Source organism: Nelumbo lutea, chromosome 5 (genome assembly GCF_056320005.1).
Source record: "Nelumbo lutea isolate HS-2025 chromosome 5, American lotus-T2T, whole genome shotgun sequence".
Classification (NCBI taxonomy): domain Eukaryota; kingdom Viridiplantae; phylum Streptophyta; class Magnoliopsida; order Proteales; family Nelumbonaceae; genus Nelumbo; species Nelumbo lutea.
This window is the reverse complement of record NC_142688.1, coordinates 62,544,953-62,559,627: the sequence shown is the minus strand read 5'-3', so window position 1 is coordinate 62,559,627 and position 14,675 is coordinate 62,544,953. Positions and strand designations below refer to the sequence as shown.

The 14,675-nt window shown below is 38.4% G+C and overlaps 1 protein-coding gene across 3 annotated transcripts in view; it reads right to left on the bottom strand.

The window, feature by feature from the left end:
- LOC148852705 (shaggy-related protein kinase kappa) overlaps nucleotides 1–14,675 on the bottom strand; it is a 44,464-nt gene that overhangs the window by 27,065 nt on the left and 2,724 nt on the right. For 2 of the 3 annotated variants that reach the window (XM_088943631.1, XM_088943633.1), the window contains exons 2-6: nucleotides 13,611–13,873; nucleotides 13,001–13,093; nucleotides 12,833–12,892; nucleotides 12,482–12,754; nucleotides 3,438–3,512 (exon numbers count right to left, since the gene is read on the bottom strand). In XM_088943631.1, coding sequence (XP_088799757.1) covers nucleotides 3,438–3,512; nucleotides 12,482–12,754; nucleotides 12,833–12,892; nucleotides 13,001–13,093; nucleotides 13,611–13,760 — 651 coding nt within the window. In that variant the 5' untranslated portion in view covers nucleotides 13,761–13,873. The remainder of the gene's footprint in view (nucleotides 1–3,437; nucleotides 3,513–12,481; nucleotides 12,755–12,832; nucleotides 12,893–13,000; nucleotides 13,094–13,610; nucleotides 13,874–14,675) is intronic. The other variant, XM_088943632.1, reaches the window with a different exon arrangement.

The following is a 14,675-nucleotide window of genomic DNA, read 5'->3' as shown; positions in this document are numbered from 1 at the left end:
GTGTATTACTAATAATAAAGTATGAATAAAATGTATGAAGAGCATTTTGGGGATAAAAAATAAGAATGTTGTCATGTCTGTTGTCTAAACTTAAGTGCTAAGACCTCTTTAAAGAACAGTCTGAAGTCCGAAAAAAAAAATAATGTTTTTCAGATTTCAGACATGTAAAACAGACCAAAAGAACAACCCCTAAGTCATATTGTCACAAGTAATAATTTCCTACCTGACAATACGACACAATACATTAAGTCCAGACAAAAACTCAAAGGCTTCATTCCTTTCCAGTAACTTCCTGTCTGTAGCTGCATTTTTTTACATTCCCACAAAACAGTCTCTAAGAGATAAATCTCCTGCAAAAAGAGTTCAGTATAGAAAAGTGAACCAATTAAGGTTCCTCTGCCTATTTCAAATTATTCACTTCAGTACTTCACTAGTAGGCCCTTGAAACATTTAGAGCCTGAGAATAAGTCTTTGTGAGATTATTCTAAGCTTCTTTGGCTGTCTACATCTATGGACAATTCCTACTAATGTGAGGAAGTTTGAATTACAAAGTCGGGTCATTACCATATAGTTTTTTTGGTAATAAATTAAAAAGAAAATTTATCCATTTAAAAGAGAAAGGAGTACAGAAAGAGGTGATAAAATATCACCCAAAAGAAAAAACAACAAGCTCACCACCCACCAAAACAACTTTCGAAGTACAAAATTGAGCCCTTGCCCAGATGTTTCAAAAGAAAAATAAATCTGCCCACAAGCCTCCCACGACTACTCCTCAATTCAAAATTCAGATCCAACTCCCAAAAATCAAGGCCTTCCCCTAGATGCAGAAAGAAAAAATATGAACTTCTCTAGTGAATAAGTATTCAACAGGATATTCCCTTTCCAGTTCCTTAAACAATTTCCTTGCAACTGCCTCCCCTCCCACGACTACTCCTCAATTCAAAATTCACATCCAACTCCCAAAAATCAAGGCCTTCCCCTAGATGCAGAAAGAAAAAATATGAACTTCTCTAGTGAATAAGTATTCAACAGGATATTCCCTTTCCAGTTCCTTAAACAATTTCCTTGCAACTGCCTCCCCTCCCACAAAATTTTGCCCTAACAATTTACTTACTTGGACCTCTTCTTCAACGACTTTTTCCAAATCATCATTCTTCTCTACCTCCCTCACTCTATCAAAAATCACTGCGTTTCCTCTTGACTCTTATCATCCTTTTCCCCAACTTCACTCTCTTTCTTCTCTTCTTCTGCATCCATACACAAACCTTCATCTTGAGAACTAGAACTCGTTTTCACCTTACTCTTCTTAATCTTACTCTGAACTTTATTGAAAAAAGTACTCTTCTTACCACCCTTCTGCATTTTGTTTTTGAGCTTCAGTTACAGGTGAAAAGACATAAATGCCCCAAAGCAGCAAAACATAAGAAACAAAACAAAATAAATATCATACTGACATAAACAGCATATGGCCAGCAAGGAAAAAGCATAGAAACAAAATAGCATAATAATCTGATGACAATCTCAACACATTTAAAGCTAGACTGAGTGTGAACACCACTGGAAGTCTTTGCACTTGTAGAGCTTCATAAAAAGTATTCTTCCATAAGTTATAACTTGAATTGATTGCTGTAATTTGGGTTGGGGATTCTGCTGCTTAAAGAAGTTCTAGTCCTAGAGAAAACATCCCTCGTGTATGGAGATTTGCTCTTCATAAGAGCAAATAGATTTTTCTTTGTATTAAAACTTTGAAAACCAATTTTCAGCACTTTCTTTAGAAATTCTCTCACACTTTTTAATTCTAAGTTCAGGCATGCAATATTGCTTCAACTCCCCATATAAAATTTTACAGGCTTCTTAATGCAGTAATCAAGATGTAGCTACTGCTTATGGTATAACAAGCAGGGTAGCCCTGCTTCTTAATGCAGCCATCAAGAGAGTAGCCCTGCTGTACAATCCACCAAGCAATCCCTAAGCTACTTGCTTAGGGAAGAAGGGGTTGAGTTCTAGCAGTGTCCAAACTGCTAATATATGAAGAATCTGACAGAAACCAGGGTTGATATCCTGTGGTTTTGTGCAGGAAAATAGAGAAGAGAAGAGCAAAAATAAATAAATAAACTGTATTTATTCCTTCCAGAAAAAAAAAAAAAAAAACTGCCTTACAATCTGTTCTAGCTGTCTTAAGTAGACCCTACCATACTTAGACTTGGAAAACAACTAGGAAATCAATATTAGAAAGACTCCTAAGCTGAAAATAATTCAGACTTAGAAAACAATTAGAAAGACTCCTAAACTGAAAATAACTCTTATGATAAGAATCATAGACTGACAAATAACTCTTATAAGACTCCGAAACTGAAAATAACTCTTATGATAGGAATAATAACTTGACAAATAACTCTTATAAGAAGAGTAACTCTTATAATGAGAACCATAAGTTGGCACCTAAAAGGGCCTTTTCAAAAATGAAACCGAAGATGACATAGGTCCACTTGGTTGAACTAACAAGTACGCCTCAGGGCAGGCATTGCCCCCTTTGAGAATGCAATTTAGCCCCCGTGGGGTGGTCCCGTTGTTTAAAGAACTGACTTGTGGCCTCCTCAGGGTCTGATGGAGGTTGAATGGGCTGCAATCGATTATTTTGGGGTAGCAGGGTTGATGCTCTGCATCACTTCTTCCCTGCAAGAAAAAATGAAAATAAACAAACCTCCACCTAAATTTCTGACCTTTACCAGTGTCACAATAATCCATTCTTTAGAAACCCATTCATCTTCTTTCTTCTGGTGGATTTAATAAAACGACCCACCAGAAAAAGATTAAAAGAAAATTGCCCTCCCTATGTGTCATCCCTACAAGGATTTCTTTATGGAAAAGATTGAACAACCCAGAGCATTCTAAGTTGTAACCAAAAGAGAAGGAAAGATCATATTCTTCATCCTGAAATTAATGATAAGTCCAAATTCTCCACTATCATATTCTTCAAAATGGTTTCAATTTTCAATGGAAACAAAAGCATTCAGTACATAGCAAATTGCATACAGAATAAGGACTTTGATTTAATTGCATATTCCATCTTTAGGTTATAACCTTCATCACACGCCACCTTGATTCAAGGTTTCCATTCTGAATATAAATAAAGTCATTTCACTCCCAACATTACATTACCATGCAAAGATGCAACAAATCGACTTGCATTCGTAAGTAAATATAGCACATTGACTTGCACTCTTAAGAGTTAAACACCCAATTCCAATTTTCGATAATGACAGGAGCAGCACTGCTTAAGGCATTAAATTTGAAATTAGAAGGAAATTTAAAATAAAATATAACCACCAAACCAATGAAATGTGGACCAATTCAAAAGAAATTGCATCACTCAAGTATACACACATGGTAGTGAAAAGCAACAATTTTACTCAGTGCAGTAGGAAGCACCATACCAGTAAGTTCTGGGGCTTAATATCACGGTGACAAATACCAACACAGTTATGTATGTAAGCAAGTGCCCTGCAGATCTGCACCAAAACCAAAATGGGAAAAAGAATAGCACTGAGAGAACTGAAGCCTGTATATCAATGAATAAGGTAAGAATGTATTCATGCCAGTATCAGATCAACTCTACCAAATAAAAAGAACATTTGTGCCGGACATGATTGATTCTATAACTCAGTGGATTCTCAAGAGACCATTCAAGATCTCATTTTATGCTTTCCCTTTCTTTTCTGACATAGACTAATAACAAAGGAATATTTTCTTGTTTTTGCCAATTAAAGAAAAGGATCAACTGTAGCATTTCTACCAAAAATTAACTTCATTTGACTAATTATGCCCTCTTCTACAAGCATATGTGATACAGGACTAGGATATGAAAGAAGTAGAACCCAGGAAAATGTCAGCAATGACAGTTCTATAATTTTTGGATATTCTATATTTTCTCAATTTTGGTTTTTCTGTGTAGTTTTCTAATTTGTAACATTAGGTAATGACCTTTCTTTATGTATTTTTCTACTTTAAACTTGTTACAAGTGTTTTTAACTAGTCTAGTGAATAAAAAAAACATGTTAAAAAGTATTATAGAGTTTTTAAATTTTGGATAAAATGAAGTTGATCTCTACCAGTTTTATTTATGTCTATTATCAATGGGTTAAAACTTTCACGTTTGGGTTGATTCGGTATCTTTAAAAAGGTTTTCAACCATCTATGCAATAGCAAGATCTTATGAATCGAATGTTATAGAAAAGAGATTACAATTTTATTGGCAGGAGGGATCCCACTATTTTCAGGCTAATGATGTCGCACTCTACTTCCACCTCGTTGCAAGAGGGTTTCCAATTTTCTACCATTGCTATTCCCTCTAGTGGCAGCTCTGAGCTAATTCTCAAATTGGCTGCCCCTTCTATTGCCGGAACAAAGAACATTTTATCCTGCAAAACTCCTCCCCAGTCAGCCACCTTTCTATCCAATATAACCACCTTTCTTCTTCTTCACTCCTCCATACTCCCCTCAGCCATCAATTTCGAGCATATGGAACTTCCACAAATCCCTCCTCCTCCTACCGGTTTCTTCGCGCCGTAGGTATTCTCAGACGAGTCTCAACTTGGGGATTACCATAGGAGCCTTCATGCGTTCTGCTCAGTTCTCCAGAAGCCACATCCTCTGTTCATAAATGTCCAGGGCCTCCGCAAACATCAGCCACCCTTGTTCTTTTCCAGAAGGAATACAAACTATCTCCTTCTTACCAGGTCTGAACATTTCTGTCAATTGAATGAAATCTCCCATCATTGCTCTTCTCCACAATAAATTTTTTTCGTTTGCAGATATAGTTCCCCTTTCCATCCAGTCTCTGTGATGGAAGATAAAGTGCCATCGATGAACCCTTTCAACCAACTTGAAGGTTCCCCACTTAACACCGCTACAGATTTTCTGTCTTCTCTGATTTTGATTGCCGAGCTACCACCTGTCTCTTTTAACAGGAATCTCTTCTTTTCCACAACAAAAAACTTCTTCCACCTATTAGCCAGAACCAAACCTCTCTTCCATCCTTCATCAACGTCCAGCCACTGAAGACCTTATTTTCTTTTTATCTTCCCAAGAAAATTCAAGCTATTCTTCTCTTGTATCCCCTCACAAAACACCTTGAGAGCTTTTTAATAGAACCCAGAATCCAGAAAGATCCAGAAATTCTTTCTACCGCCTGACGAGCAACCTTTGATGCTCCAACTGGCTCGCTAAAGCCAAAGCAGGGAATCGCCACCTGTTGCCCCATATCTAGTAGAGGAACCTACATTTTCCCATTGGCACATCTGAGATTCCACGTCCAGCTGATAGAGATTCAGGTATGGCCCCTATGCCCAATAATGTTTCTATTCCTGTTGATGCTACACCTATTTCTGGCATTGTTGCATCTCTCCAGTGTGTGTGTGAGAAAATGGCTTGCTGGTAGGATCTGGGAATATTTGTGACAGACAACACATCAGAGAAAGAATTATGGTCTGAGGGAAAACCATAGCGGTCAGGTGATCTGGAAACTCTAGTAAGACGGCATAAGGTAGGAACATCAGTAGATGGAGAAGTTGTGGTAACAAGAAGGATGGCATACTTATACGAGCTGGTCTAGATGAAGAACCATCCTCCCTTCCATCACTACTTTGAGGTCATACAATTCCCTTGCAAACTTAAGTGTCAACACACTTGGGATACAGGAAACCTCATTCACCTCCACCAGGATTCTTGCCATGTCCAGCTTATCCTAAGCACTATTTCTGTTATCAAATGCAGGGGATTTCCTACAGCATTCCCTAATCTCCTGACAGGTGAGAATGCTCCATGCATGCAGAGGGATGCTACCACACCAAGCCACATTGCACATCTTCTCTTTTTATCACTTACCACCCCTGATGGCAAGAACCACTTCCCCAAACGTAAATCAATCTCTCTGCATTTCTGCTTTTTGTGTCCAGAACCCAGTCCACAACTTCTCTACTATGAAAATAAACTAGAAGAGACCACCATTTAGTCTCCTCACCCCCCATCACCCTTTCCTTTCCCCATTCCAAAACTGCCCAAGATTCAACCTTCTCAGCACCCAGCTCATTTCCCACAAGTCTCCCAACTAGCTTCGCCTGGAGGACATTCATCCTCTCCTCCATTGCCCCCACCTTCCTAACATCCAATCAAACTACCACAGTCTTCCTCTCCTCCACCTTCCTAAACCAACCAAATTTACACTCGTACAAACTGGTTGATAATGATTACATCATTTTTGTAAATAATTCAATTAACCCTAGTTCAGTTCTAGGTCTGAAGTAAGTAAGAATGAAAGAAGAAAAAGAACAAGAAGAAGAGAGAGAGAGAGAGAGAAAAGGAGAAAAGGTTCAGTCTGAGAAGAAGAAAAGTCACCTCTCTTAGCTGACCCACTTTGTATTTATTCTCTTTGTATTAGATTACAAAAGACAGAGTTGTCCCTCATTAAGTATGGAACACACAACTTAAATCCAGACAAAATAGACAACTTAACCTTAATTAGATAGACAAAAGACTTAACTACCCTCGTACTGTCGATTCTAACACTCCCCCTCAAGCTGGAGAGTATATATCATATAGTCCCAGCTTGTCACATATGTAATCCACTCTTCCTCGACTCAGTCCTTTTGTAAACAAATCTGCCCACTGGTTTCTTGAACTCACATGAGTTGTATTTATCACTCCATTGATCACCTTTCTCTCTTACAAAGTGACAGTCAACTTCGATATGATTTGTTCTCTCATGAAAGACTGGATTAGAAGAAATGTGGACAACAGCTTGATTATCACAATACAATCTCATGGGCCTGTCAATTGAGAATCCCATTTCCTGCAAAAGAGTTTTCAACCACACTAATTCACATGTAGTATGAGCCATAGCCCTGTATTCAGCTTCTGCATTGCTTCTTCCCACCATTGTTTGTTTCTTACTCTTCCAAGTTACCAAATTGCCACCAAGGAAGATGTACAATACCCTGTAGTGGATCTCCGATCAAACATAGATCCAGCCCAGTCAGCATCTGTGTACCCCTCTATCTCAAGAGTTCCTCCATTTTTGTATAACAGTCCACGACCTGGAGCTCCCTTCAAGTACCTAACTATTCTTAGAACTGCTTCCCAATGCAGGAGTCGAGGATGTTGCATAAACTGACTCACCATCCTTACAGCAAACGATATATCTAGCAGAGTAATAGTCAAATAGTTCAATTTTCCCACCAACCTCCTGTACCTTCTAGGATCAAAACTCTTCACCTGCATCAATACTCAACATTCAGTTCTATGGGTGTTTCAGCTGGTTTGGAACCCAACAACCTTGTTTCTTCAAGTAAATCAAGGACATATTTCCTTTGGCACAAGTTAATTCCATGCCTTGACCTTGCAAGTTCTATTCCCAAGAAATATTTCAGCTTACCTAGATCTTTTGGGTGAAAGTGATCTTGTAGAAAGTTTTTCAACCTGTCAATCCCATTGTTGTCACTACCAATTATGACAATATCATCCACATACCCCACTAACAAGATTTTCCCAACTTCTGATTCACAATTGAACACAAAATGGTCTACTTGACACTGTTTCATGCCAAAGTTCTTCACTACTCCACTGAATCTGCCAAACCATGCACGTGGAGATTGTTTCAGTCCATAAATCGCTTCTTAAGTCTGCAAACTTTACCATCCTCCCCCTAAGCAACAAACCCTAGTGGTTGCTCCATATATACTTTCTCAAATAGATCACCATGTAAGAAGGCATTTTTTATGTCAAGTTGAAAGAGAGGCCAATCATAAATTGTTGCTAAAGAAATCAACACCTAAACTAAACCAATTTAGCCACAAGAAAAAATGTCTTCGTATAGTCAACACCATATAACTGAGAATAGCCTTTGGCCACTAACCTGTCTTTCAACCGTTGTAGACCCACTTACATCCAACAACATATTTACTGGGAGGGAGAGTGGTAAGTTCCCATGTGTGGTTGTGTGCCAAAGCAGACAATTCCTCTTCCATTGCTTGCTGCCACCCTGGAGAAGTGATGGCTTCTTGGACAATCTTAGGAATGGAAATAGATGATAACAAGGATATAAAATGTCGATGGGAAGCAAAAAGGTGAACAACAGAAACATAATGAGAAATAGGATGAGATGTACAACTACGTTTACCTTTCCGCAATGCAATAGGAAGATCATGGCCAGAAGGAGGAAGTGCAACCACATGATCCATCAACGGGGGCTGAACTGGAGGAGGAGCTAGTGCTCTTTTGTGAGTATACACTTGTGTGATTGGTGGCCTTGTAGTATTAACCTGCATTGGAGAAGACGGTGACTAAGATAGAACAGGAACCATAAGAAGAAGGTCCTCAACTGGGACTAGAAGTGGAAACACAGGAACAGAAGGAGGGACATCAGCATTCGAGAAGAATGGAACCGACTCAAAGAAAGTGACATCAGAACACACAATGGACCAATGAGAGCTAGGGTTATAACACTTATACCATTTCTGGGTTCTGGAGTAGCCAAGGAAAATGCATTTTGTAGCACGTGCATCTAACTTGTCTAGTCCAGGCCCTAAATTCTGAACAAAACAAACACAACCAAAGACTTTAAGAGTAAGAGAGAAAGGAGAAAGAGTAGGGAACAAGATTGAGAAAGGAGATTGACTTCCAATGATGCACATGGGCATTCGATTGATGAGAAAACTTGATGTAAGGACAGCATCACTCCAAAAACGCTTTGCAACATTCATATCAAGCATAATTGACCGAGCAGTTTCAAGTAAGTGTTGGTTTTTCTGTTCAGCCACGCCATTCTGTTGTGGGGTATAAGAACAAGAAGTTTGGTGAATTATCCCATGGTGCTCCAAGTATTTCTGAAATGGTGTTGAGGTGTACTCTTTTGCATTATCCGAGTGAAGAATTTTAATATAAACTCCAAATTGGATACAAATTTCAGCATAAAATTTTTGAAAAATAGAGAACAATTCACTTTTGCCTTTCATAAGATAGAGGCATGTCATCCTTGAAAAATCATCAACAAAAATTACAAAATGCTTATAACCATTGTATGTCACAACTTTGTTTGGACTCCAAACATCTGAATGGACTAAAGAAAAATGACTCAAAACACGACTATCAACTCTAGGACTAAAAGAGACTCTATGGTGTTTCCCAAACTGACACAACTCATAATCCAACGGTGGAAGACGACTTAAAGACGGGACCAAAAACTTCAGAGCCTTGAACGACGAATGACCAAGTCTACAGTGCCACTGGAGAGGAGTAAAAGATGACTAAAGAGTTACTTTCGGACCACCACCATCAAGATAATACAATCCACCTGCCTCACGCCCTCCACCAATCTTCATCCCCGTCTTGAGATCCTGAAACACACAAGAAGATGGATAAAAGGTTATAGAACAATTAAGTGACTTGGTTAATCTACTAATAGACATAAGATTAAAAGGGAACTTGGGTACATATAAGACAGAGGGTAAAGATAAGGATGTAAGATCAATATCACCAACAACACAATTGGGAGAGGTAGAACCATTAGCAAGAGTAACTGTTTGGGATGTAGAAGACTGAGAAAGTGAAGAAAAGACACTCGAGGTCCCAATCATATATGATCAGAGGCTCTAGAGTCAATGATCCAGTATGAGGGTTTGGAAGCTAAGCAAGTCATACCTGAATGTGCAAGAGTAGTGCAAGAGTAGTTGTGTTCTGCTGAGAAGATGTCTGAAGAAACTTCTCATATACCTTACATGGGAAACTCTCCATTTCCTTCCAGAAGCACCAATAGATGTGGAGGGGGTCTAATCAGCCTGCTAATTCTCACTAACAGTACCACCACTACTAGTCACAACATGATTAGCCCAAGTGTTGGGTGGACCGTGTAAGTCATAACAGAAGTTAACAATATGTCCCTCTAATCCACAGTATATGCATCTCCTAGTACTAGTACTTCTTTCTCTACCACGTGACGTGGGCGCCGGCAACAGCAACAGTAATTTAGTGCAGCAGCAATAGTAATTTAGTGTTCTCAGCAGCAGCAATTTAGTGTTCTCATCCTATCTTATCTATTCAGTATTCTTACCTTATCTGCTTTCAGTAGCAGGGATTAGTAGGAGTCTTATCTATTCAGTGTTCTTATCTTATTAGTTCAGTAGTATGGATTAGTAGGGAGTCTTATCTTATCTTATCAGTTCAGTAGGATAGATTAAGGGAGTCTTATCTTATCTTATCAGTTCAGTAGGATAGATTAAGGAAGTCTTATCTTATTAGTTTAATAGGATAGAGTAGTAGATTAGCAAGGAGTCCTCCTAAAAGTAGGATTCTACCTCTTGTAATCTCCTATTTAAGGAGCTGATATTATTCAATAAAGGTATCAAAAATTTCAATCAAGAAAGAGAGCAAGGGAGAGTTGGTGATCTCTTGAACAAATCACCTTTAGGGCGGCAAGATAGGTTCTTCAAGGAAAGGGAGGAACAAGGGAAAATAGGAGGTTTTCCCCGTGGACCGACCCGTGACGAGATCCTATTCGCGGACCCATAACACCACGACCTCCCCCTAACTCTCAACCTCCATTGCAGCCACCAGTACAATTAAACATAAGACCACCTCGGGTCCCTAGAAATCCACGACCACCTCCACCACCTGTATTTCCACGACCTTCCCCCTCTTGTCACCACAAAACCAGACCTGTCCAAGATAGAGGAAGACTCTGTAAGGTCAATAAAAATCCTCCAAAGTCGGGCAAACACTTCCTCAAGAGAGGGGAGAGCAGATCCACACAATATTTGTGCTCGAGCAGATTCATTCATATTCAGGTTTTAAACCCATTAAAAACCTTGTCACATCAAGTTGTTGTCGCTGTTGCTACTGAATTTGAACATCTGGAGTTAGAGGGTGATACACATTAAGCTCATTACGGAGGTTTCTCATGCTTGCATAGTATTTTTCCAAGCTTTGATTACCCTGCTTCAGGTTAAAATACTCTTGGTAAAGTTGGTACACTCTAGTGGTATTATCTTGGCCAGAATAGAGTTTCTTAGCATGGTCCCAGATTTCCTTAGTTGTATCCAAGAACATAAAGTTCACACTAATTTTAGGTTCCATGCTATTCCACAACCAGGTCATAATCTACGCATCCTCCTGTTCCCACTCACTAAACCCTCAAGAATCAGAAGAGGGTTTTTCCCCACTCACATGTTTCATCTTTTTCTTGGCTCTCAAAAACACTTCCACAGATTTAGCCCATGGCACATAGTTCTCACCATTAATTTGATAGAGATCATTTGAACATTCAACTAACCGGGAGAAATCATAACACCTATCTTATTATCACTACCCTCTCCAGTTGTTGCCATCATAACAAAATCACCTCACACCATAAAAGAATTCAACTATGATAAGCAAAAAATCGCCCTTCACTATTCAGCACTACACCACACACCACACAATACAGTACTGTTATGACCACACTGCTGCTGTCATGGGTTCAGCACCTGAAAACCCTACTATCACCACACATATCCAGACATAAACAGAGAAGAAAAAAAAAAGGTTCATATGCATATCTACCAATCAACACTACCACATGGATGAAATCCAGCCCAAAAGGAAGAGAACAGACTCCACTATTAGTCGACTAGAGATTTCTGTTCACACCTGTCCACAACCAGCCCCCTTCGTGTCATTGAGTAAAGGGCTTCTAGCAAACCACCACAATGGCCACCACCACAGCAACTGGAAGCATCATATTTACCTCGAAAAAGGAAAAACGACCACTCTTTTTTGGTCCCTTATCGATCCTCCAATTCATTTAGAAGTTACTTCAAAGAGAAGTTCTGATATGGCGATATCAAGAGGACGAAGGGAGAGAAAATAAAACTGAATTCTAAACTGATTTCCTAGGGCTCTGATACCATGTGAATAATTCGATTAAACCCTAGTTCAGTTATATGTCTGAAGTAAGTAAGAAGAGAAGAAGAAGAAGAAAAGAGAGAGAGAGAGAGAGAAGGAGAAAGGGTTCGGTCTGAGAAGAAGAAAAGTCACCTCTTTCAGCCGACCCAATTTGTATTTCTACTCTTTGTATTAGATTACAAAAGATAGAGTTGTCCCTCATTAAGTCTGGGACACACAACTTAAACCCAGATAAAATAGACAACTTAACCTTAATTAGATAGACAAAAGACTTAACTACCCGTGTACTGTCGATTCTAACAATTTTTTTGTAACTTTTTATCATGATGGTTACCTCATTCAAGACTAGCACACTTGGATGTTGACAAGGAGGAGCTATAAGAACTAAGTAGATGAGTAACAACCATTTACCATTAAAAGAAGGTGAATTTGCAACAGGATTTATTAATAAACAAGAAGTTACTGTTATCTCCAGCAAAACAGAATTCATGCAGCCAAATGATGGGGGTGGGGGGATGTTGGATGGCACCAGGAAGGATGTACCAACCTGATAGGTATAGAGCTTCACATATATCAAAGGGATTCGCTGGTTGATCCTACTGTAGTGCCTTGCAATACGGTTAACAGTCTCAGGGACAAATTCAAGTACAAGATTTAGGTAGAGTTCTTCCTTGTCTGTTGTTGAAAAGAAACAATGCTTGAGGGAAACAATGTTAGGGTGATCCATCATTTGCATTATCTGCAATTCCCTATTCTTGTAGCGTTTGTCTTGGAGAACTTTCTTTATAGCAACAATTTCTCCAGTTTCTCTACATTTTGCCTGCACACAGTAGTAATGAATTATCTAATGAATAAACAATTTAAGGATGTGAAGAAACTAAATTTCCATTCTGCTTACCTGGAAAACAACACCAAAAGAACCTGTTCCAACCACATGTTCTGCTATGTAACTAATTGTCTGTCAATGAGGTCGAGACATCACTAAAATGCATATTTATCAAGGAAGATCATCATGGCATGTGTTGAACAAAAGAATAAATCTCTTCAAAGGTAATTTGCTTTCAACCTGCCTGGATTGACCACTTCGGCCACCAATAGTTGTTGCTATTACATGTCCTGCCTCAGCACCATTGCCATCAATTATATCTGGTTCACTATCCTGCAACAGAAATAATGACAATAATTAAGTAAACAAGCTAATGCGAAAGGCTCCTGCATTTCGATTACCCAAGTTTCCAAACCGTTTCTCACAAAGCAAGGGGCCAACAGGGATCACATTGTTGGATACCTGATGTAATATACGTGGTGCAAAGCACTACTTTTTTTGTAAATATTACCTATTCTTTCTCACAAATAAATAAAGTTTTCCATGTTAAACAAGGGAAAAATTAAAGGTAGGTTGCACGCTCAAAGAAATTCCAGAAAAAAAAATGTAAAAAGAATCACAAGATATCTAAATAGGGGAAAATCTATGATGCCAGAAAGACATGGTACTAGAAGAGCTTTGACAAATCAAAAACCACCTATGGATTTTGATAAATGCCACCTGATTGATTAACATGTTTATGATACTGGTTGATTGGTCATAAGTTTTTTGGATATTATGTCTTTTTGGTATCATAGTCGAACCCATCTAAATAGTTACATGAAGAATTAACTATGAAACAGAATGTTACTTTATCATCATCCTGATCCAGCCTGTTGTCCCTCAGCCTCATCTCCAGCATCTCTCTCCCAAGCCAGTCAACTGAGCTAGATGACCCCTTGAAGCTGTTCGCTGCCCTTGAACTGCCTACACCACCATGTCCTAGACCAGTGGATGCCATTAAATATGCCTCCTCGTAAGCAGACACTAATATTTGCTACACTCTTATTATTCTTTATGATTCTTCACTCCATATTGTCCAGGCAACAATCCTCCTGATGGGACAATAGCATCCTAAAGTCAAAAAACAAAAGGCAACATAAATAAGAAATATTTAGAAGATAGTGAATGTCTTCAGTTTTCTTTTTTTTTTTTTTCCTAGAAGTAGGATAAATGGATTAGTTCTGGTCCAGAAAATGCTCTGAAATAAATCCAGGCCCAAAATGATTTAGACGAAGGTACTGAGAAAGATCTGAAGACATATTCTACAAAAATTATGACTCAATGGGAAATATAGAATATGTAGCCAATATGTGTTTTTATTTATAGAATCTTAGGAAGAGAATTATCACACTTCAAGATATCAAAAAACCTTGCTGCATCTAAATTTCTGATTCTAACCAAGTTATAAAATATATTAAACTAGAAACAGCTACCTTACAAAATGATTCTAAACCTCAAATAAGCCAAAGAGCTTAAGGACTATTAAGGGAAGAGAAAAAAAAAAGGAAAAGATTGTATTTTAACTTTTTTAGAGCAATCAGTTAACACCAAACAAATAAACATTGTAGTAACTTTTTACAATAATCAGTTAATCCCAAATAAATTGCTATATTGAATGTCTAGAAGATGTTTGCAGTTGCTAACTTGCTTCCTTGAGGGAAAATCAGAGGATGGTCATACATGATCTAATCAAAGAATGCTTTAACCAAGAAATCATCATTCCTATCAGTGTTTTAAGAGCACAAGGTGCAAAAAAAGCACAAGGGGAAGGCGAGGCATGCACCTTTTTCAAAGCAAGGTGCAAAACTATAAAAATAAATGTCAAAAAATTCAAAAAAAATAATAAAAATACTAATCATAATATAAATAAAAA